At 47.5% G+C, this 23750-nt stretch overlaps 3 protein-coding genes across 3 annotated transcripts in view; 2 read left to right on the top strand and 1 right to left on the bottom strand.

Annotated features, from left to right (window-relative positions):
• LOC135804901 (E3 ubiquitin-protein ligase UBR2-like) overlaps nt 1-1304 on the bottom strand; it is a 53531-nt gene extending 52227 nt beyond the window's left edge. The window contains exon 1 of the mRNA XM_065318874.1: nt 731-1304. Coding sequence (XP_065174946.1) covers nt 731-1089 — 359 coding nt within the window. The 5' untranslated portion in view covers nt 1090-1304. The remainder of the gene's footprint in view (nt 1-730) is intronic.
• Nucleotides 1305-1658: 354 nt separating this feature from the next.
• LOC135804907 (mucin-5AC-like) lies at nt 1659-14597 on the top strand. Its single transcript, XM_065318881.1, has 6 exons — nt 1659-1972; nt 3269-3338; nt 4691-4777; nt 6784-6833; nt 8745-8837; nt 13226-14597. The coding sequence occupies exons 1-6, from the start codon at nt 1850-1852 to the stop codon at nt 14012-14014; spliced, it is 1212 nt and encodes a 403-aa protein (XP_065174953.1). The 5' UTR covers nt 1659-1849; the 3' UTR covers nt 14015-14597.
• Nucleotides 14598-15483: 886 nt separating this feature from the next.
• Nucleotides 15484-23524, top strand: LOC135804903 (uncharacterized). The gene is made up of 3 exons (XM_065318877.1): nt 15484-16704; nt 17051-17276; nt 20542-23524. The coding sequence occupies exons 1-3, from the start codon at nt 15941-15943 to the stop codon at nt 23218-23220; spliced, it is 3669 nt and encodes a 1222-aa protein (XP_065174949.1). The 5' UTR covers nt 15484-15940; the 3' UTR covers nt 23221-23524.
• The last annotated feature ends 226 nt before the right edge of the window (nt 23525-23750 follow it).

Here is a 23750-nt window from a genome sequence, read left to right on the forward strand (position 1 = left end):
TACATAACATGCAATGTATGAATATTCCAAAGGTAGAGTGCCGGTGGTACCTAATAGACCCTTGCACATGGACGGTGTGTGGCGCCTTAAAACAGATACGGGCGGGTGGAATAAACACCCGGATTGGCTTGAACTTATGTCTAACACTCGTGTATAGTCAGAAGGGCTCCCTAGGTTCCCTTCTTTAGCTTCAGCCAAGACAAGCATCAGTGCTGCCCCAAGGCTCGTGGTGACAGCAATTGACTGTTTTCGTATAAACATTGTGCGCAGATTGTTCTCCACCGGCTCTCCGCTCAATATGGGTCCCTCGAGTGCAGTGCAGCAGACCATCCGTGTGCAAAGGGCACCACACTGAGATGATGCAACTGAACCGTTTTCACTCTTGCAGAACGCTTCAACAGAAATCCCTGCAGCCCTAAACTGTTGGCCACCAGCGTATGTCAAGTGGTGCATTTAAGCTGATGACGGACACACCCATGCCAGGAATGAGAAAATATTGGGTAGCATGGTGCGACTTGGAAATGTGAAAGCAAATTATCGGAAGTATGGGAATGCGGCGTGAGTTTGATAGGGAATATCTGATGAACAGTTCGTCACAGCGTTTTGGGAGCATGTCTACTATGTATTACTATTGACATTAGAATGTGGATTGGAAGGCACTCCAACCTGAATGAACACCTATTGGTGGTAATTGCAAACTATTTCGATGAGAACATATTGAACGACTTACAAGCAAAGGTAGGTGGACTCGCCATTTCGAAAGACTCTTCCGCACATCTGCTGCGGTGTGCTATTCTCCTTAAGCTTTTCCATCCCCTGCTTCGGGTCTCCATTGAACAGCAGGTATCCTAGAAGATCCAGCAGAGTATCACAATGGGCTGGTCTTTCTCCATGCATTCCACTCGAATTCTGGTAAGCAACTGGTACGTAGTATATTAGGGTTTCCCAGACCAACCGCATCATGGCAATGCCTTGACCAGATTCAGCTTCCAGCAAGCCCAATAGGTGCGTGGCCAGCTCAGAGGCGGTAGTACCAACCTCCAAGGGCAAAAATTGCCCTGGCATGCTCAACTGCCTTCTTTCAGACATCACGACTTCTGAACGATTATAACATAAGGCGTTCGTCTGGTACTAGATAAAGCTCATAGAACCCATCGTATCCCTCCTGTCCTTCTAAGTAATTGTCCCCCAGAGCCAGACTGGACACCAGGACATACAAAGAGAAACGTGTCGAAAGTTGTCCTTCTAAGTAAATCCAAGTTCACGATGCTGGAAATGACTTTCCTTCATAATTTTTAGCTTGAGTCTTGTCTGGCTTTTGGAGGCTTGAAAATGACTAGAATTACTGAAATGACCATGCATGATCGATGACTAGTAGTCGACTGTCGACAAGGAAGAAGCTGTGGCACAGTGGCTGGGTGGTAAACGAGGTTGTTGGGTATTCACGTCGTTGCGGGTTCGAATCCTGCTCGTTCCTACTTTGTGTTATTTCTTCCAAAACATAAATATTTTTTTGTTATTTCTTCCAAATAAAATTTTCAAGCCCTTTTTAAATTTTGCATTTTTTAAATTTTGCATTTTTTAAATTTTGGCCATGCCAGGTCGTTGGCCCACGTACATACAGAAATAATTGCTACATGTATTCACCTCAATACGTGTTATCAAGAGTAGATAAACATCCTACCCATCCGCGAGTAGCACACTCTTGTTTATCTACTCTTGGTGTTATACTGCAGTTACTTCTTGTTCTCTTGTTGGTCGGCTTTGTTGAAGTTGTTGCAGTCTGACTCTTGGTTTACGCCTTGTACCTAACCTTATCCTGAGAAGCTGCTTGCTCTTGTCGTGAGGAATGATAGGCAAACCAGGAGCCAGAGATGCTGGCCGAGGTAGAGGAAGGAGAGGTGGGGGAAGTCGAGGCGGAGGAAGTCATCGGAAAGCGCCCAGAAACAGACATGGTGCAGCTACTACTCAGGTACATGGCTGTAACAATTAATTTGACTTTGAAAGATATTCCTGCATCTGTATTACTAGTACATGTATTGGGCTTGTCATGTCCTCTCGACAGTACAGCCTCGTATTATGATAACAAGAGTCCTGATAAATAATTGATAATATCAAGAGTACAATGGTTACCGGTATGTACTCTTGATAATACCCTTGAGTTCACTCTCTTTCTTTCTTTTGAAACCAAATACTTAGTAATTGATCCTTATCAGCGTTTTCTGAGTATCATCTGATGATCACCAACATTCTGTGCTAAAGTAGTGGTTGGAGCTGAGTCTGAGCCACAACAACTTTACCTACTGGTTTTGTTGCAGGCGACTTCACGTTTTTTAAATCAACAAATATTCGGTGCATATTAATTTTATTTTATTCGGATACTGAGCCAGTAAATATAATTAAAATAGAAGAGATCACATGGAAACGAGTTATGAAGCAACTATCCACGACTGTAACAAGATAATAAGCAGTCAGAAAGTGCGATAACAGGGCACAAAACTGACAGGCTACTGAGACATTCAACGACCTGAGACCTAGCTCTAACGCATCTCCAGTGCGCAAACCAACAGCCGTCCAGCTTGGAAGGTTCAAGGTTATGGTAGGGGTGGAGATGTGTTAGAGCTAAGTCTCAGGTCGTTGAATGTCTCAGTAGCCTGTCAGTTTTGTGCCCTGTTATCGCACTTTCTGACTGCTTATTATCTTGTTACAGTCGTGGATAGTTACTTCCTAACTCGTTTCCATGTGATTTCTTCAATTTTTTTTAAATTTAATTTTTTCAGCTATTTTTGGCCTGGGCCTTCTAGGTCTAAAATTTGTTGTGGCAGAAATCTTGGTTTGCAAGGTACAGTATGACGGCATAATTATACAGGCAGCAGCTGTGCAGGCTGAAATTTTAATGCGGCGGTAATGTGTTTTCGCCCTCGGAGGCTGAAATTGAAACGCGCTGAAAATTTTGTAGACATACAGTATGTGTGCAGCTGAGTTTGTACCCGTATTTAACTGGCTGTGTTGCTCCCCATCCTGCGCCTTTCTCTGACCAGTCCTCCTGTCTTTGGTGGGCGCTGTGCGCGGTGCATACACTCATCGACTGTGTCCACTTTGTCGCTGAATGTATTCTGGTTTACTGGTACTTTACATGAGCTGGGACGACTTGAGTGCGAAGTATTGAGCCAGAGTGCCTACTGTTACATCTTGTTTTTGTTTTTGAATCTTTTCTCTTTCCCTCTGTGTGATTATGATTCTATCCAACTGTTGCTTTTTTTCCCAGGCTTCTGCACCACAGCGCGAGGAGCTTGAAAGCAATGTGTACAGATATGAGGAGCCGGAGCCGTCACTGGGTAGGTTCTGCTGCCTTCCTGTTTGCTCAGTCTGTATCTTGTAACAGTGAAACCTGTCGAAGACGACCGCGCAAGGGACCTTCGAAATGTGGTCTTTGCCACCAGGTGGTCTCCTTATCCAGGGTTATTTGACTGGAAAAACATCCCTTGGTCCTAGTTGCAGTGGTCTTCTGGGACAGGTGGTCGCCTTGTCCGAGTGGTCGCCTTGACAGGTTTTACTGTATGTGCTAAATGATTTTTGATAACTTCTCACTCGCAGTACTATAGGCCTTATGCACATTGTACAGATGCACGAAATCCCGTATAATCTTGTAGAATCCCGTAGACCCGGTTGGGTGTTGAATGTGCAGGACCCTATTGTGTTTACTGCTATTTCCACTGTGAAATGGGCCATGAAGGCATTTCATACGAAATCTTTTTCCGGCAGTGATCTAGCTAGTCGTTAGTTCAATCCCAAAGTGAAGAAGGCTTGAAAAGTGATCGTTTGCCATGAATTGTGAGGCTAAATGGGTCAAACGCGCATGTATAGCACACAACGAACACCCAACCGGGTATGTACACACCTACGGCCATAGTACAGAACTTCGTACATCTGTACAATGTGCATAAGGACTATAGGCGTGTGCACGCAGGCGCCCGTACGCACCAGTGACATAATCGTCATTCTGTTGCAGACTGGCCCGCTGTCATAGTGTTGAGCATGAGAACATGCAACGTAACAGTAATAATGGTGGTATGTCACTGGCCTCTGTATGGGGTCGTACTTAAAAATCAATATTTTATCATGAAACGGGTTAATTGCGTTTTAACTCCATTTCGCTTCGTGAAAAAGATTGATGCTTATTGACATCTCCTAACCTGGTATGCACATAAAATAAAATGCCGGCTGGCGGAATCTGGTTTCGGCCTTTCAGCCATTCATGTACACCAATGCCGGCTGGCTGACCTCAACTATTCTCATTGGGCCTGAGGATGGGGCGTTAGGAGGGCTGCTGCCCTTAGGCACAGAGTCCATGTTAACTTCAAGAACTTCCTCAGCCATTTCTGTACACTTCATTATGTACAGCTGTGCCCTACTGGTGGAACAACGGTGTGGAGTGTGCCTTGACTCTGATGGCAATTCAGATAAGCGTTTTGTTTGGGGACTTCCATTTTCATCTTGATCTGCACATTTTCCTTGTCCCGAGTGTTGCTTTGCCCCTGCCCATTTCTCTTTTCAAAGCCATCTAATCTTTGCAAGGCCGCTCATGCCAGTTGATGGAAATGGATAGCAAGGTTGTATCACCTGTACAGACTCCGTACTTTTATTTTCCTGTGTGACTTTGTGATGTGATTTCGGACATTCTGTGCAGATGATGAGTTTGATGAGGAGATGATACGGATGAAGGACCAGCGGCACCAAGACAATGCCAAGCTGTTTTCAGCACTGCTGGATCAACGTGAGTAGGAGTGCACGGTCGTGTGACACGTGTCCACCCGCTAATTTGTTGTAACTAGAGCTGAGTCGGGTAGCATTCCCCTCGGGTATTGCTACAATATACTGTGAAACCGGAAAGTCTAACGAGTCACAAAGTCTAACGTTTTAACGAGCAATTTTTTTCGTCATCTGAAGAAATGTTATCACGAACCCGGTTTGCCATGTTTGTGTAAAGATGCGCATACAGATGGGTGGCCAGGTAGCCATCGTTAAACTTTCTGCACGTTATTTTAAATATGCCGTGTGGTTCGTGATCATGGGCAATCCCATCAACATGAACATCAGCAAATACGATCATGTTTTTCTATAAGCAAGAAACGGCGAGGCAACAGTCATTTTAGAATGGCAATATAGAACTGGACTAGCTGAATCAACATATCACGGTAGTTTGTGGAACTGACAACAAGGTACTAAGGATGAAACAACTACACGTTTGAATACCGAATAACCTAAACCTTTATCGATCGGTTGTCGGTTATTTTTTCCATGATTTTGTACAGATAAAACGGTATTGTCTTAAAAACAGTATTGAAACTGAAAAATGCACAATTTAGAATTGCAAAATTGATCCTTTTGAAGAAGAGAATGTGGTTTGTAAACAAGGGCAATGCAATAAAAATAAAATCCGTCCGTACGCCCTCCCCATTTTTTCTGAAAAAAAGGACGATCATCAAGTATATCCTTTGGCTTGGTCTAATACTAGTTTTTATAGTTTTAGTAGTGTGGCCTTGAGGTTGCAAATGGAAGCTGCTGCAGAAACTCCTGCTCCACCAGTCATCAGACCGACATCATGGAAGGAGCTGAAGCACGATGAACTGATAGCCCGTTGTGCCGGGAACTGAAGCTTTGAGCTGACGGGCAGAAAGATGACGTGTGTTGGCCAGGGTGTGCGTGCCTCGGCGATGCAATGTGTGTCGTGCACGTCCTGGCCTGTGAGTTGAGCAGGATTCACTCTGTGGAATGCTGGACAGATGCGGTCAATGCCTTTTGCCTTCAAGTCACCATCAATGAGAACCCCGTGATCCGCCATTACAGCACCACCGGGCTCGAGCGCATAGAGGAGGTCTTTTGATGGCAACGTGATGGGCTTATCATTGGCACGCTCACCTTATGCCTCTCAGATGAAAGAAACGTATCCTGTTGGAGATGTACCAACCAAGAACGTGTAGGTTAAACGGTTATATGATATTTGCAGCTGCTGAACGTTTGCTTTCGGACCGTGAGTGGGGATGCCTGCTGAGAAAAGACTTCAGTACAATCAATTACTTCGAAGTACGATACCTGTACTTGTAGTTGGGAGAGTCGCGAAACAGGGGCAGGGCTGCTCGTCATATCTGTACGCATTGCTCTCAAGCTCCTCACGCTGTGGTGCAGAATAGCACCTTCACAACGGCGGGCACCTCCACCGGAGGGACGCACAAATGCTGAAGGTGGAAACTGCTTTCCTTCCTTCTTCCTCCACTGCCATGACTGGCTCTGTGGCCCCGTAAGGGGCAGACTAGGAGGCGGTGTGTCCACCGGGTGGGGAATGTCAGACTCAGCGCGCACGGGTCTACTACAGCTGTGACACAGCAATACACAACAAAACTTCACCATCGGTGACAAAGTAAAGCGGAATCACATTCAGCGACCAGAAAATCTTAATATAGCTTGACCGGCTTGTCCTCCACGCACCTCCGCTGCGCGACGCCGCAACTGGTCCTTACCCCGGTACACATTTCCACGCAAACAAATTGGAACTGGATTTTAAATGTTTACCTTCAAGATTGGGTGCGGTTCAGACCCTGGAAAGTTCGGTGCTTAGTAGCAGAGGGTACGCTTTACTCCGGCCTCTTTGCACTGACGTGTCACTGTGCATGTACTGTATAGGCACGCACCTGTCTCCACTATTCCCGCATGCCACAGGGGCAGGCCAGATCCCCGCTGTTGACTGATATGATGTGCTTTACGTGTGTTGTGTTATCACAGCTGTCCACACGGCTCTGCACCAGCACCGCCAAGAGACGATATTGCCAGAGGTAACATGCTCTAACTACTTCTTTCTATTGTCTACTTCATTGTGCTGTGTACTGTGGAAGCGCGTTTTTGCTTTCGTGTCACAGATCCAAGAACCTGAAAACATCAAGCCGATTGGTTAGCTTTATTCGAATGCTGGTCCCAGCCGGCCGCATTCTCGTTTGATCTTCGTGCATTCCAGATTGTGTACGAGTCGCTCGAATGCCAGATTTAGGGATGTTCTGAAAGACAGACCTGTGTTCGTATTTTATGCCAGTGTATTCTTGTTTGTCTGGCCTGTACGTTCTTGGTGATCCAACTTGTCTGTAGCTATTCACTGGCGTGCTTGGTATGTCACTCATGCATAATGGAGTCTGTCAGGGATCCTTTTTCAGTTACAGCTGTATGCTAGCACCCAGGTTAGTGATGTTACATATAGGCAGTGCTGCCAAACCGTCCGATTTTTCGGACAGTGTCCGATTTTTGAAGGCTCTTCCGAAAACTGGTCCGAAAAGGGAAACGTCCGAAAAGCAGCCAAAATGTCGGAGATCATTACTTTCCTATGCAGAAGTCCTGTACTTTCACTTTTCAGCGCAACTGAGTCTGAAGGCACAGATCACTGTACATTTGCTTCTAAAAAGGCTATATGCTAGCGCTTGGCTGTGGAAGTGCAAAGTAACATGCCTGGATCAGGCTGGATGGCATGTACGCTGACAGTCTGTACAGAGTCAGTGTGCGACCACACTCATTATTAATTCATGACAACTCAGGGGTTACCATGGCAACGAAGCGAATTTTCATGGTGTTTTAGGCGATATTTTGAATTCTCTGTAAAAAAATTGCCGAGGAGAAAAATTCGCACCATGTGGCCAGCCTTGGCGGTGAAGGGTGTCCGATTTTGGGCGAAAATTATTTGGCAGCACTGTATAAGGTATACAATCATGTACAGTGCTGCTCAATGAAATCCAGTCATGTTACTCTAGTTTGTGCCTTGCACCATTTCTCAGCCCTTTGTTCGCAGGTCTAGGGCTGCGCAGCGCCCGGCGTTTACTCGATTGACGCGACTAGATTTCTTTGAGCAGCACTGTACTTTGAAGTACAGTAAAACCTGTAATGGCGACCACTCGGATATGGCAACCACTCGACCATGGCACCACTTTTCCTTGTCACGGACGCATTCACATTCAAAACAACTCGGATAAGGCGACCACTCGCTCAACGCGACCAACGACCACCCATCCACGACCGCGTTGCACCCTGCTAGTAGAACAATGTCATGTAAATGTACGCATTGCATGGTGCACCATGCATGGTTACGTATTGGTAGATCTACACATCAGCGCAGGAAGTGTAGATGTACATGGTGCATGCACGACACTTGACAGATCTGAGGCCGTGAGGACTCCAGGCACCTGAGTCGTGCTAGAGTAGCATAGGTGTGTGCAGTGTGATGCACTGATCAAAATGATATATTATCACATGTATTATAAGTGGATATGGTCACGTGACCCACTGAACCTGGATAAGAAACCCACCTGGCCAAGGCGACCACTTTTCTCGTCCCTTGAGTGGTCGCGTTAGACAGGTTTCACTGTAGTGTCCACCCAGGATCAGAATATGGTGCAGCAGTCATGTCAACTGTGGGAAGGCTGTTTCCGCCTTCGTGCTCCCTGGCCGCATGACTGTGTTCTGTATGCTGCGAGTACTGTGATGATGGGCCTTCCTCTTGTCGGACCCTAGCAGCTGCTCCCCGCCATACCCACTGGAACATCAGACAATGAGTGTGTGTTTCAGCATGTGTGGGCTTCACGTGTGAAAATCCTATTCACGTGTGTGTATGGTTAAAAAAAAAACAAAGGATTACCATAATTAAAATGGCTCACCATCCGTGTTCAACATGTGTGTATGTGATTTTTTTGTATTTGGATGTCTAGGCTGACATTGGCGTCGATCTGAATGCACTGGCAAAGAACTTGTGCTCTATTCCTGTGCACACTCGCCTCGACATCAGTGAAGACCACCTTTCTGTAAGTAACGAGTAGTGAAAAGCTCAGCATATTGATTCTTGAAGGACTTAACCCTGCACCGTAATTTTGGCTCGATGTTTTTGCAAGCCTATATCTTCGCAACCGTTAGAGATGATGTATGGACAAAAGTATGTATTCTGAATGGCAAGACACAGCAAAATCCGATTTTTGCATTTTAAGTCAGAAAAATCTATTACAGTCGTCCCTCTCTAATCCGGCACTTGTTTATCCGGAACCCTTGCCAACCGGCGCACTTTCTGACGAAACCGATTTTTTTCGTTCAATTCCTACATCTTAATCCGGCACTTGAATTCCGCCTCCGGCAGTGACTTTTTGAAACGAATCGCTCAAACTGCACGTAGTTTGATTTCCTAATCCGGCAGTCGTAAATCGCGTACCGTACAGGTGCACTCCTTGCCAGGCCAGGCTAGGCCAGTCTGGTCAATGTTGTCCAGGAGACAACGGCAGTCAACCATACTTTCTTATTTTAGCAAGGAGTAGTGTCCTGCCAATTTTCAGGTGTGTGTGTGTGTGCAAGAGTACATGTGAACATGTTCTCTGTTTTACTTTATCACTATCACTGTGTATATTCCTGGAGAACAATTGAGAATATAAAGCCGTGCACCAAATACTTGGGTCGACACGGAAAAACCCTGCGTTTTGACGTACATATGATACATGCATGCAATTGGGTAGGGCTGGGTCAGAGGGCAGGATTTCTTAATCCAGCACCCTCGTTAATCCAGCAGAAAACGCCGTAGCAAAAGGTGCCGGATTAGAGAGGGACGACTGTATCAATAGAGAGGTTCCGCATAACGTAATTACGTTAGTAAAAAACGTAGTCGAGATCTACAGAAAATCTTACGTAAACTGCATGCGCATCTGTGTTCCGCCATACGGAGTTTTCAAATCACGTAGCTGCCCTTGGCAACTCTGAACGCGGCAGTGTACGACCAGATCGACCTGGGGAGAGAGTCATAAATTTGTACCCCAATCCACTTACGGACCAGCTACGTTATCAGAGCCCTATCTACGTACTCTACGTAGACAACTTTCCGTAAGTGGAGTGCAAACTCGCGAATTCACGGGTTTTCCCCGCCCACTAACGTAAAGTTGCTCAACTTTACGTAGTGCGGAACCGCTCTAATTATTGCAAAAAAATGCGGCAAAAGCATTTTTCAGCCACAGTTCAGTACATTTGGTAGTGTATTTCCAGATATATCACACCCATCACCATACACTGCAGTTGTTCCCACACATGGGTAGAAGAAAATCACACTCACAGCCGGGTGATGAAGAAATAGTGTCAATACGCAGAAACATCAAAGGACGGCAAACATGCGCAAGCGTACGAGATAAAGCAGATAGGCAGCATGATCAGAAGTGAACATAACAAAGTCGATTGGGCAGCAGGGGAGCGCCTCAGGAACGCAATGACTCACTATATTCCAAATGATAAGGTTGGGTGGGCAACTTCAACCACCAAAAGGAGAAACCACGACGGCAGGTTCTACATAATACCGCAGAACAAGAACATATTTGTGAATAATTGCCACGGTCCAGCGTGAAAATAAAAGGGCTGATGAGGCAATTTGAGCCATGATGGCATTGGCTAGCACAAAATTGGACCAGTGAAGGTTGCATACATTGTACATTGCTCACGGAAACTTTTGGAGGTGATACCTGTCAAGACAGCCTCTCACTCCGACGTGCAAGAACACCCCGCAAAAAGCCTTGCAGAAGGTTACGGTCTTGCGCTGCTCCTTATCTTCTTCATAGCAGAGAACACACTGCTTCCTGTTGGCGTCATGCTTTGGCGTGTGCATGGTAGCACCAGCACCTGGAGCTTCAGCGGGTGGCTGAGGTGGAGGTGGTCTGTAGCGGCGTGTCGGAATGTAATGCCGGTAAGTTCACGAACCAGATGCTCTTGAAAGGAACTGTGCGGGTTGCGCTTCCGTCGATTTATCACGCCAGGGTGTGCTGGTCTCTGCCTGCCTCTCCTCTACCTTCCTCAGCATGAACCAGATTCAGTAGCCAGTCTGCAAAGTTGCAAACATTACAGTTCCATCATCCTGTACGAATTGATAGCTGCGATATCGACCATGTCGTAGAAGATAGTACGCCAGCTTTTGCGCGTGCGACGGAGGGTGAGATAAGCTCCGACCATATGGTTGAAACTATCAACACCCCCCCCCCCCCCCCATCGAGGTGCTGTAGTCAGAGACACTGACACACTGTGGCACGTGCAGTTCAATATGGTGTCCAGTAGCATCCTTTCCCTGCTGTCTGACCAGAACGGAGTCCTGGCCAGTGTGTGCTGTGGATACCATTGATGCAACACACTTGTCTTTCTGTTGTTCATGTAGAATTTGGCCTGCCTGCACGTATCGAATGGAGCCATGGTCATCATGGCGTTCAAAGGCCTTCATGTCCCTCTTCATCTGCTCTGGAAATCCTCTCCTGTTTGATCGAATAGTGCCGACGAGGTGGCAATTGCGTTGCAGGAGGGAGGTTGTTAGTTTCTCTGATGTATAAAAATTATGGGTGAAGAGAGCATGCTCTTGCTGGCCACAGTCCTCCATCAGCCGTAACACAACGTTATGCACCAGGCCACCGTCGGTTGCTGCTTGGCCGGTGTAGACTTCAAATTTACACAGAATGAAAGTAGCAGCGTCGCATAATGCGAAAACCTTGAAGCCCCACTTGGTGGGCTATGCAGGCATGTACTGCCGCATGATGCGGCCCTTGCAGCGTATCATGCACTCGTCAATAGAAACATTCTGCCCTGGCTTGAACAATGCCCTGCACCGCTCACGCATGTGGTTATATAGAAACCGAACTTTACGAAGCCTGTCATCTTATTGTTCGGGGCAGTGTGATCAACTACCTGAAAAACACAGCAGGGCCTTGAAGCGGTCACAGGACAGCATAGCAGCAGCATAATTGCCAGGAAACAGAGATGTGCCCGTGAATCTCTGCCACTGGCAGCTTGTACCATGCCTTAAATATCACCAAGCCAACGAATTTGTAAATTTCATCCCTGTTCGTTGGTGTCCACCCACCATCCTTGTTCTGGTGAGAACGGCGCTGTGCAATGGCATGTTTCTCAACGTGGACTGCGTGCGTTTTTCTACAGGACAAGCGACTTCATCAACTTTATTATTGAGAGGCAGTGCAAAAGGCTGACTTAGTAATTCACTGAGGTCATCACCTGTCTTGTTCTTCAGCAACTTCTTTCTCTGCTCTCCGAGGCGCCCCATCTTGTTACTGGCCACTTTCGCATTCACCATCTCGAAATCCTTTCCATCCACAGCTGGCACTATCAAAATCAAACTATGCCAACTGTAATTTTTACTTGTCGCCCACAACAAGAGTTCGACAACTAGGCCATTCGTCAACTGCCCGGGACAACACAGAGAAAGCCGGCTCTCTTCAGAATTAGAGTCCAAAGCCGCCTGCAAACTTGAGCACCTCAACAGCAATTTTTCGCACTGAGGCCCAAGTTCTTTCTTCTCCACTTCCATACTGCGCGCAATGGCGTTCAACTTCAAAACAATTTCCGCGAACGACCGTGATCCTTCATGGAGTCTGAAGGAAGCTACCTAGACTAAATTGATGCCGTAGATCTGATTTTGACTGCCATTTGAGCGTGCAACCAAGGCAAAAACGTCAAAGGCGACTTTGAAATCTGCAAGAATCTATCGAGATACGTAATGTCGACACGAATTCGACGTGTGAGGCACCAAACAAAAGCTTGAAACCTATTTATCCACGGTGCGTCGATAAAAATGACCTTAACTCACTCTGAAACCTCAAATTTACGCCGAAGAGCGTTCCGCTCCTCTCTGCCATGCCTGCCATTCAAAAAGCATGCAGGCATGTCCAGGCAGTTTTGCCTCCGTAGATCACGTGACTTAAGTCTCTACTTAGAGGCCATTCACACGACTACTTGAAAAGCATGCAACACTGGTTGATAATGAAGTAGGAGGCAGTCAAAACCCATGTTCCCGTGCGGGAACCCTGGTGGGATACACCGATTTACGGTTGGCTGAATCATAGATCACACCCATGTCTCTCTTATCCGGGTGGTCTGGGACCAGACACTGCCCATAACTAAGCTAGTATGGCCAGTTACTTGGAAATGTCCGTTTGACTCACGTGCGTTTTAATGGAGAAGTACCGGAGATCTGGCATCTGATGTCACTGTTTGGCGCCCGTATCTTAGAGGTCCGGATAAGAGAGATATGTGAAAACTGAAAAGCCTTAGAAAAGGTGCAATCACTGCCAAGTGTGATCATGCGAAAGCGTGAGATCTTCACCACTGTGTATTGAAAGTCATATAATTTGTGGTCTTGTTGAACTTTCCCATCTCTTTTATATACATATAGAGTACCACTATCGCTGAATTCCAACGTAGTGCTAGTGAGAGTGTAAAATCCTCCACTGCTACGGCCGACCGACTGGTTCGCGGCACGGAGATTGCACCCGCACCCATTCAGCAGTACATTGCAAGGGCAAGGAACCAGGATCTGTCTGCTGTTGCGGATACTGCTGCACTCAGCAATAGCAGCATTGGGGAGCGGAAAAGCATGCCACAGTCCGATCATGGCCCTCGTCACTCTGCTCCAACTGCTCACGCACCAGTCCAACAGGTTTCTACTCCGCAACAGTGTGGTCCGGATGCTGAAGTCGATGGGAAAGATGGCGATGATAATGCTGTGCTGGATGCTTTATTAGCCCTGCCAACAGCACCAGCCACACCGGCAGCAGTTACCTCGACTAATGCAACCACTGCACCTGCACGAGCACGCGACCAGAAGCCAGCCCCGAATGCGACAAATAGACTGCAGACTGGGAGCAATGCAGCACATTGCGCACCCACAGCATCGCCGACCAGTGTTCTTGTCGAGTCCACAACTGCCAGTAGTCCATCCACTGCAGCCACTGCAAGTTCTGGACAGAACCGTGTGTCGTCGAGCAGCACGTTAGCCAAGCCAACAACAAGTGCCAGTATGGAACAACGCGTAGCCAACAAAGGTGCTCCGGTTGCGGCACTTGGAGCCGGGCCTGTGAACGTTGACACTGTAGCAACGAGTAAACGTGCAGCAGCTGTTGCAGCAGCGGCGGCGAGTGCAGATGACCATGACGATGAATTGGACTTCCTGCTTGCTTTGTAGACTGTAGTACAGCCACAGCAGCAGCAGCAGCCATGCTGCTATGCCCTGTGCTAGACTCAGAATATGCACACGTAGCTGTGATGATCCTTCTGTTTGTAGTATAGTTGATAGAACTCTTTATTCTCACGCTGTCGCTGTTCATGTTCTTCTGTAGGAGCTGGTCTCCGACAATCTTCCGTCCAAACCCACTCATTGGCGTGCATTGGCAATCATCATGTTTGCTTCTTTCTTTCTCCTTCACTGCCTTGTGTGGGCAATCATCACTGAAAATGTATAAAAGAATTATGTGATTCCTTATAGGAATGGGTTTGCTCCCACACTGGAGCTCGCGCTATTCCGCCAACTTGACTTGACACTTGATTCCTTATGTTATTTCTATAACTTAGAACCTTTCAAGTTAGCTGGAAGGCTGTTGGAGTGCGCATCCAAGACGTGCTAGAGCTGTTAGCCAGTTACATGTAGTTGTAGAACGTCAGTGCCGTCGGTGTAATGTTATCGCATGAGCTTATTGTTGAGTAACTGGTGGTGTGTGTGGACAGTACAGCATAACCAAGAGTATATTATACTCTTGGCGTAACTTGTAGTTCCTTGGTCCTTTTTCTTTTCTGTACATTGATTCATACACGTTTTTGTTTCGATACTAGTAGTCATCAGTGAATGGTTACTACATCGAATGGTGACGTGCCTTAGGGACCATCGCAAAAGTTCGCAGAAGCCCCCGAAACGAAGACCGTTAGTTTCGGGCCTGACCCCCCTCCCTCCCCCCTCAAACGAAACGACAGTCACAATATGGGCTTCATTATTTCACTTGGATGCTCACACATAATAATTATTATAATATACTACACAAGCATTGTTGTATCAGTGTGTAACAATGTACAGCACTTTATAAATGCAACGATGATATCACCTTGCAGTGGGTGATCTAAGAACGAGAACAGCTAGAGCTATGCAGTTGTATCCTTTGAGCATGCTAATCTATATCAGCTCCTACATGTCGTCAATACTTTTTGAATTGAAGCCCGGTTTGCGATTTTCGATACCGACTCCCTCCCCCCCCCCCCCCCCCCAAACGTATGCTCTTCGTTTCAGGGTGCGAACTTTTGCGATGGTCCCTTACAGCAAGTATTAGTTACAGGTGAATAAAATATTGAATTTGTGCTGAAACAAACTTTTCTTTAGTTTCATTCGTTGGTTTCAGGTTATCAAGACAACAGTTTCCAAACACTCAGTGTCAGACGAAACCGAGTCTGCTCTTCAGCAGGAAGATAGGATTTAGCAAATTTTAGGATCGTTTCTCGTTTGCGAGTCACGACATAAAAAGACGTGCATGCAGAGCGCTTTCGTTACTACCGCAACACTAGTTGCTAAGTGAAATATGGCGGTTTGAAGGATGTTTTTCCGCTGAACTAAAAAATTAATATTTACACGGAAACAATAAAGTAGCTGCTACCTACCTAAAAATGCGGACGGCCGCTGAGCAAATTCACGAATCAAATAATCCACTCCCTATTTTGTTCGGTACGAGGACAGTCCCATTGAAACCGTGAGGAGTAGTAGAGTAGGCCGTACTGATTAGTTAGTTACTAGAGCTAGTAGTAGTTTGCAATCTTCCCGGGGCCCCATGTGTTTCCTGGGATATTCGAAGTTCATCGGAGCGAAGGTCTATTTTTTTATTGCATATCGGCCAGAAACTGGAGGCATGCGACATGGGGCACGCGCATGTTGGTAGCCTCTTTTAGGAGTACATTGTGATGGACGAAACCGATGAGCCCGATCGCAAGCCAGGAAACTGAGCAGTTTCCAAACAACAGAGGCTGCTCTTCGGCAAGCTAGGATTGCTGCTTGCGCCGTGAGCGGAACGCGTCGCATTGGTCTTGGTGCTGGCGGCACTAAATACATTGTCGCGGAGTGAGTGACTGTGTCATGACGAGTGGAGTCCTGGGCCGGGCATATATCACACAAGCAGCAGCAGCACTCATTGGGCGGCAAAGCGCACACTGCACAGTGGGGAAAGTGCAGCGTGTGGTCATTCATGTAGGCGCCCTGGCTGGGATGATCGTCTGCCATGATGTTCCGTTTGTGCGTCATTGCAGCAGCAGCAGCAGCAGTTGCAACAGTTATGTGACTGGTGAGCAAAGTGACAACGAAAGAAACCAGAATGGTGCTGTTGGAGGCAGTGGCGGGAATAGCAACTGCGAGCCCCGGTCACGTATAGTCGCCGCGCAATGCGTGCAGCTAAGGCAAATGCTGAAGCAACATTTTGTTTTTCGCAAGCAGGTTGCCGGACACTGGATGCCGGGCAAGATGCGTATACACGAGGCATTTCAGTTGTATCACAAGCTGCGCTCGCATGCGCTGGTTGACCAGTTGGAGATCCATGTACCAACTCAGTTTCTTTCCCTGTGGCTCGAGACATGTGATGAGGAGGCGAAGATGCTGCCGACTCACGATATGGCGGAGCTGCTTCAAGCTTCGTATCGTGTCCCATTTCGCTATGATGCGTACGAGGAGAAGTTCGTGTCGCTCGTGTTTGCGGCCTTTGAGCTGAAGTGCCAGGAGGTTGTGGAGAGGAATGATGATGCGGACTTGATTGTCGTCAAGTGGCGTAATCTGCTCAGGCTGGTTGTCGTGCTGAAGACGGCTTTTCCCAATGCACCCAGTGACACATTCTGCCAGCGTTTGGAGAAGTAAGTGCATGGTGTGTTGTCATGCACATCAATACATGTACAACCACGCAGTGCTAGCAACTCTGACTGGGATATTCAAAGTAGTGCAGCTACTGCAGTATTTTCCGGAGTATAAGTCGCACTTTGAACACTTAAAATTCATCCAAAAAAGGGGGTGCGGCTTATACTCCGATGATCAAATTAACGGTGATAAATAAATAGGGTAGATGTCTGTATTTCGTGGCAAAACAATGGGGGTGGGGGGGGGGGAGGGTGCGCCTCTCTCTCTCTCTCTCTCTCTCTTTCTCTCTCTCTCTTATTTTTCTTTCTCTACTGTTCACTTTCACTGTCTGTGTGCCTCCTGCAGGGCGTTTTCCATTCGCATACTGACATTTGCAAAGCCTGAATGGCTGGTTGATATACTGGGCAGTTTCCTGCAGCTTGGGCCATGCAGCCACCCTTATCTACTAGGCAACATGGCCTACCATATGCCAAGCAAAACCTCATTTGTAGGCTACATGAAGACATTGAGTCAGATGGTCGAAGAGCCTGCACATCGTGCTCTGTTGGTGCGCCTGGTCAGAGCCAGACAGGTCAGTGACTTTGTTATCTAGTCAGAGCCAGGCCCAGGGAGGTCAGTAACTGTGTTATGTAGTCAGAGCCAGGGACGTCAGTGACTTTGTTATCTACTGTAATTTCACAAATTTTCGGTGTACTTTTATTTTCGGTACTTTCGGTGCATCTGTTTCATACCTAAATTTTCAATACACCGAACAAACACCAACACACATAATCCAATAGGGAACTGCTTCTCTGTGCCTAAAATTTCTGTTCACCTAACCTGGCATTTCCCCCTCATACCGAAAATATTGACCACCGAATATTTCTGAAATTAGAGTATTTAGAGTCAGGGAGGTCAGTGACTTTGTTATCCAGTCAGAGCCAGGGAGGTCAGTGACTTTGCTATCTAGTCAGAGCCAGGGAGGTCAGTACCTTTGTTATGTAGTCAGAGCCAGGGAGGTCAGTGACTTTTTTTCATGATTTGTTAATTAGTCAGAGACGGGGAGGTCAATGGCTTTGTTAGCCTCTGTACTACAGGGCATAGATTAACGGCCGGACATCGGACACTTTCCGGCCATTTTCGGCCACTGACTGGACGTTTTCAATTTCACCGGACATAGTGTCCGGTCAAAAAGTAAAAAAAGAGCAGCGACCTTTCGACCTTTTTATGCAGAGTTGGGCTTTCTTCGGAGCTTCGTGCCAAATGAGACTTGCATGTTGTACAACTAACACGTACACCGTAGTCTCAGGCGTAGACTTCACTATATTTACTTGATCCGCCTACTAAAAAAAAAAAGAAAGAAGAAACACCCCGAAAATGTGTTGTGGAAAATGTCCGGGCATGTCCGGACAGATTTCAAAACGGAAGGCAGGGATGAATTTATCCGGTATCGCATCGCAGTTTGCTATGCAAAATTGATCTACTGCTACTCAAAAATCACCGCGACTAGCAGAAAACTGCGATACATACAGGCCATCCATGCCTAGCTTGCGCCGTCAAGTAACAAAACTGCTATGCAAAAAAATATCAGTAAATTCATCCCTGGAAGGACATTTGTCCGAGCTAAATGAAATCCTTAAGCTATGCCCTGTACTATGAGAACAGTAATCCAGAGGTAGGGAGTTCAATCGAAAACCAAATTCGCGAGTTTCGCATAAAACACTAGTTTTTCTAAACCGGGAAGATGTGAGAAACAACCTGTGAAAATTTGAACCTAAAATTCCAAGGCAATCTAGAGTTATAGTCGATTGAAGATCGGAATATGGGGGTGAAAACAGTCGCGGCAGTAAATTCAAGTATGTATGTGGGTCGTGTGGTTTCCGTCCAGCACTGCACTATCTGCTGCATACATGGTGATACAGGATGTGTGCATCCATGCAGTGTGCACGCTCTGCCGTACGCGCCTACTTGCACAAGTCACACGTTTTCACCGTCACTGCTTCTACGGTGTGCACGCAGTTCACTCGATTTTTTTCGTCAACCACCAGGAAATTGCCGTGGGCTGATTTCTGTGATCATTTTCCTTCTACCGCGATAAAGCGCGAGCCTAAATGTTCTAGAATCCTCTTGTTTTAGACTAATTCGAGGCCGCTGAACACGAAAATCGGGTGTTCCTCGCGGGGCCGAGTACGCATCTCGCCGAAATTAGTACAGTGAAACCTGTCTAAGGCGACCCCTCAAGGGACGAGAAAAGTGGTCGCCGTGGCCAATTGGTCTTCCTATCCAGGTTCAGTGGGTCACGTGACCATATCCACTTTTGGTACTCATTTTGATCAGTGCATCACGGTGCACACGCCTATGCTACTCTAGCACGACTCATGCGCCTGGGGTCCTCAGACCTGTCAAATGTGGTGCATGCACCATGTACAGTCCGTATCGCCTATAAGGTTGGCGGCTATAGTAATATACCGGATATAGTGATCAATTTCTCAAATTCATTTTCATTTGCCATAACTAAGTATACAAAGTTATCGCGTATAGTAATAATCGTCTATAGTAATATATCGCCTATAGTGATCAAATTCATATTTCAAAAGACGTTTATTACACTATTTTTGCATCGGTTATAGTGATTGATGTGAAATCAAGCGATGTCAGAGGAGAACAGGGTGTTACTTCTTCGTGAAGAACTTGTCCAATGAGTGTTGTTTGGTGAGTTTTGCTTGTACAAGTTGCCAAAATATGCCTCCATCATGAGGAAATCCTGATTTTGTGTGTCCGGAGCTACAGCCAGCTACATGTACATGACATTGTACATGTATGTAGTGCGTATGTGCACGGCGCGCTGAGTCGTTTGACACCCCACTCGCATACATTGCATGCAGTATCGGTCATAGTAATATATCGCTTATAGTGATAAAATGCTCAAAATCAAACACCAACGCTATAGGCGATACTGACTGTACATCTACACTTCTGCACTGATTCGTAGATCTACCATGCCTGGTGCACCATGCAATGCGTACATTTACATGACTAGCACTGTGCAACCCGGTCGCGGGTGGGTGGTCGTCGGTCGCGTTGAGTGAGTGGTCGCCTAATCCGAGGTGTTTTGAATGTGAATGCGTCCGTGACAAGGAAAAGTGGTCGCCATAGTCGAGTGGTCGCCGTATCCGAGTGGTCGCCATTACAGGTTTCACTGTACTTCGAAGTGCATCCGCGCGAAGCACGGAGGCATTCTTTTTGGAAGCATGGCAATGCGTGGCACCATTGGAAAGGTAATGACCTCAGCTACCTAAAAATAGCATCGACAAGGCCGAAAAGGCTGTGGGAGAAGATATTCGGGCCTCGAACTGCATCCCGAACTGCTGCCACAAGGCGCCCATTCACTTTGTACAGGCGAGCTGTGACGGCATTTTTTGCTTTTCTGCGACCGGAACTGAACTCCCTACCAGAGGGGACCGGTACCCATAGCACTAGACAGACTCCATTAAATTTTCAACTGAGTTCAAAGGTCGAACTCTGACCTTTAGACCAGGACCTTCTGATAAGGTTCTGAACAGAGTTCCCGCACTACAATAGCAGGCGCGTGCTCGGCGATGGGCACGGGGGGCACGTGCACCCCCCAAAAATTTTCAATCTGGGTAATTGCAATTGTAATGTATGCAAATATGCTCTAAAATTCAAGAAAGGTTGCAAACAAATTGCAGAAAATTGCCGGGGGGGGGCTCCCCTCGGCTCCCGTGCACCCCCCCCTAGTTGGGGGGCCGAGCACGCCCCTGAATAGGAACTTATATACACCAAAGAGATTATTGATTAATGTTATAGTGATGATCTGTTGTGTGTGTGCTCTACAGTTGACGACACACGTGGCGGCATGTGTGGAGCAGTTTGGCTGGCCAGCATTCCTCGCCGGTGAACCCTTTTTCCGCTGGACCGTGCAACACATTCGCGGCTTTCCGTACTACCAGGAACTACTGCGTACCTGGGCTGTCGCCTTGGAGCACTACTATCCCGGCAAGGCTGGCCTGGATATGCTGTCGCTGGCGCTCCTGCACGTCCGCTGGTTACGGGAACTGAATCGAACAAGCGAGCGACTGCCGCCGCTTCTTCTACACATCTGCCGGCAGAGCGAGCTGAGACTCTCCCTTGCTCAGCTCGGTCAGTTGCTGTGGCTGCTGTCGGACAGCGGCATGGGCATATCTGGTGCTCAGCTACACCAGCTGCTCCTACGGTGTTATGTACGCGAAACTGAGCTGTGCGATGAGCAGTTGGTCAGCTCGGCCTGGGGAGAAATATTTCACTTTCTCGGCTCGATGCGCTTCACGTCTGTCGATGACATGGCTCAGTCGTTCTCCTGTCTTTTGCTGCCCTATAGCCGGGCTGTGTTTGACTGCTTACCCAAGCTCATTGTGTTGGACTATTCAGCTACGATCAGCTGCTTTGTCGACCTAGCATGGGTACCGCACTCACTTGCCAGATTGTTAGTTCACAGACTTATATTCACGCTCAGCGCGCACATTCGCTGTGTGGTGGAAAAGCAGCTCGACTCTCGCCAAGTACTGAGGTCCTCTGTTGGTGGTGAACTGCTGGAGGTCGCCGTCATCACTCAGCTCATGCTGGTAGCTGTGTGTGGCACGGACGTCAAGGTGCCCGAACAGTTCTGTCTTTTCGTCAGCCGTCACGCAGAGCACCTCCTGGAGAAAAGCAGAACGTCTCGTCACGTCTGCCTAACGCTGGCCCTGCTCTGCCATGCGTCCACCTTGCAGCACCAGCCGCTGTTCACGGAGGTGCAGAGACAGCGACTGCTTCTGGCCGTCGTCGACGTCCACCGGAAATTCAAAATGTCTCTTCGAGTCCAGGCTAGTGCCCCGGGCGTGTCCCTTCTGAGCCGAACTGACTGCGTGACTGCCACTGGCTTGCCACTACCCATCATTGCACTGATGGGACCCGATGGCAAACATATGCCATGGCCTACAAAGCAACCATGTGACACAAGTAAGCCTGGAACTTCCAATACTAGTATGTCCTACGTTATCCACGAATCAGTGGACGATCTGAAGAGAATGTATGGTGCTGCACGGTGCTTAGTCCTCGTGCCTTTCGACAACACTGCCGACTATCTTCCTGATTATTTTCGCCGTGCGGTCTCAGCCATGCTGGAGAAAGCGGGGTGGCTCATTTCGTCATCATCTTTGCCATTCCCAGTTGTGCCTCGCTCGAATCCTGGAGATAACATGCCTGCTGCACCTTCGCCTACCCAAGTAGATTCACATTGGCAGCCGAAGATGGATGACGGCGACATGGCCAGTCTGGTTGCAGTGCACGACCCTCACTCCGGATCGCAGTCGTCCAGGCAAGCAACTGCAGACTATGTGAAGACCGTGCCTGCTTCGCCTTCTCAGCCTGCAACGGGTCACTTCGTGGACATGTGGCAGAAGCGCAAGACTCTTCAGAAGGGAGACAGCAGTGATACAGGAGGCACACGCTTGCCTCACTTGCAGCAGCAGCACAAGCAGCAGCAGCAGCAACAACAGCAACAGCAACAGAAGCAACAACAACAACAACAACAACAACAACAACAACAACAGCAACAGGAACAGCAACAGCAACAGCAGCAACAACAACAACAACAACAACAACAACAACAACAACAACAACAACAACAACAACAACAACAACAACAACAACAACAACAACAACAGCAGCAGCAGCAGCAGCAGCAACGGCAACAGCAATGGCATCAACAACAGCAGTATCAGCAGCAGCAGCAAAGGCAGCATTTTCATCACCACCAACAGCAGCGTCATCATGATCAGCAGCAGCAGCAGCAACAGCAGCAGCAGCATCAATGGCTGCACCAGCAACTACATTGGCAGAAGCGCAAGACTCTTCAGAAGGGAGACAGCAGTGATACAGGAGGCACACGCCTGCCTCACTTGCAGCAACAGCACAAGCAGCAGCAGCAGCAACAACAGCAACAGCAACAGAAGCAACAACAACAACAACAACAACAACAACAACAGCAACAGCAACAGCAACAGCAGCAACAACAACAACAACAACAACAACAACAACAACAACAACAACAACAACAACAGCAGCAGCAGCAACGGCAACAGCAATGGCATCAACAACAGCAGTATCAGCAGCAGCAGCAAAGGCAGCATTTTCATCAACACCAACAGCAGCGTCATCATGATCAGCAGCAGCAGCAGCAACAGCAGCAGCAGCATCAATGGCTGCACCAGCAACTACACCAACAATCACATCAACAATATCAATGGCCCCAGCCACGGCAAGAACGGCCTCGCCAGCAACAGAAAGAGCATTCAGAACAACTGCAGCACCATCATGAGAGATTGGCTGAGCATCTCTGGCTAACGCACAATGGTCAAGAAGCTATGTCTGTGAGCAAAGACCAGGGAGCTGAAGAGAAGTTGTTTGCGGATGTTTCTGTCAACCGACTGCCGCATGACGCGTGGCACTGGGATTCACTCAAATCTCGGTTTGTCCTAACACCTAGGCCCTTATAGCGTATAAGATCTTCCACAGCATGAGTTCCTGTTCCTGGCTAAAGTTTTCCTGGAGTCTTGAGTACACTGTTTATATCGACTTCATTTATTTATAAATTTTTATGTTTCTACGCTGCTGTTTTCACACGCTATTTGGCTGTCGAAACACTATTCTGTGCTGTTAGTTTGAGAGAGAAGTTGAAAAGTTGAAAGCAGAAAGGACTGCATTTTCGTATTCTTCGGGTTCATTCTTCATCTTGACAATATAGACACGATGTATGATTATTGATACATGTTTGTTATAAGTGGAGTCGACTGTATCAGACTGCTGTGAGTGTGTAGTTGACTCTGGCACATGTTGCATGCGTGGCTGGTCACCTGCATGATACCAGCCGCTCAGGAGTAGAGTGCATGCACTTGTATAGTATAGCCTGAGTAGTCACTATAGAGTCTATAGAGTGTAGTAAATGTTCATGGGCAGAAGGCTTCAAGCCTGCTACATATACGGCCACACTTAGAGTTAGACCGGGCGTGCACACGGGGATATGAGA

The sequence above is a fragment of the Sycon ciliatum genome, chromosome 1 (genome assembly GCF_964019385.1).
Source record: "Sycon ciliatum chromosome 1, ocSycCili1.1, whole genome shotgun sequence".
Taxonomy (NCBI): domain Eukaryota; kingdom Metazoa; phylum Porifera; class Calcarea; order Leucosolenida; family Sycettidae; genus Sycon; species Sycon ciliatum.

Excerpts from the sequence above, each read along its gene's own strand:
- LOC135804907 (XM_065318881.1), top strand. The coding sequence starts at position 1,850 with ATGATAGGCAAACCAGGAGCCAGAGATGCTGGCCGAGGTAGAGGAAGG. Across the intron at positions 3,339-4,690 it reads GGAGCCGGAGCCGTCACTGG|ATGATGAGTTTGATGAGGAG; the intron begins GTAGGTTCTGCT and ends CATTCTGTGCAG. Across the intron at positions 4,778-6,783 it reads TTCAGCACTGCTGGATCAAC|CTGTCCACACGGCTCTGCAC; the intron begins GTGAGTAGGAGT and ends GTGTTATCACAG.
- LOC135804903 (XM_065318877.1), top strand. The coding sequence starts at position 15,941 with ATGACGAGTGGAGTCCTGGGCCGGGCATATATCACACAAGCAGCAGCA. Across the intron at positions 16,705-17,050 it reads TTCTGCCAGCGTTTGGAGAA|GGCGTTTTCCATTCGCATAC; the intron begins GTAAGTGCATGG and ends TGCCTCCTGCAG. Across the intron at positions 17,277-20,541 it reads GCCTGGTCAGAGCCAGACAG|TTGACGACACACGTGGCGGC; the intron begins GTCAGTGACTTT and ends TGTGCTCTACAG.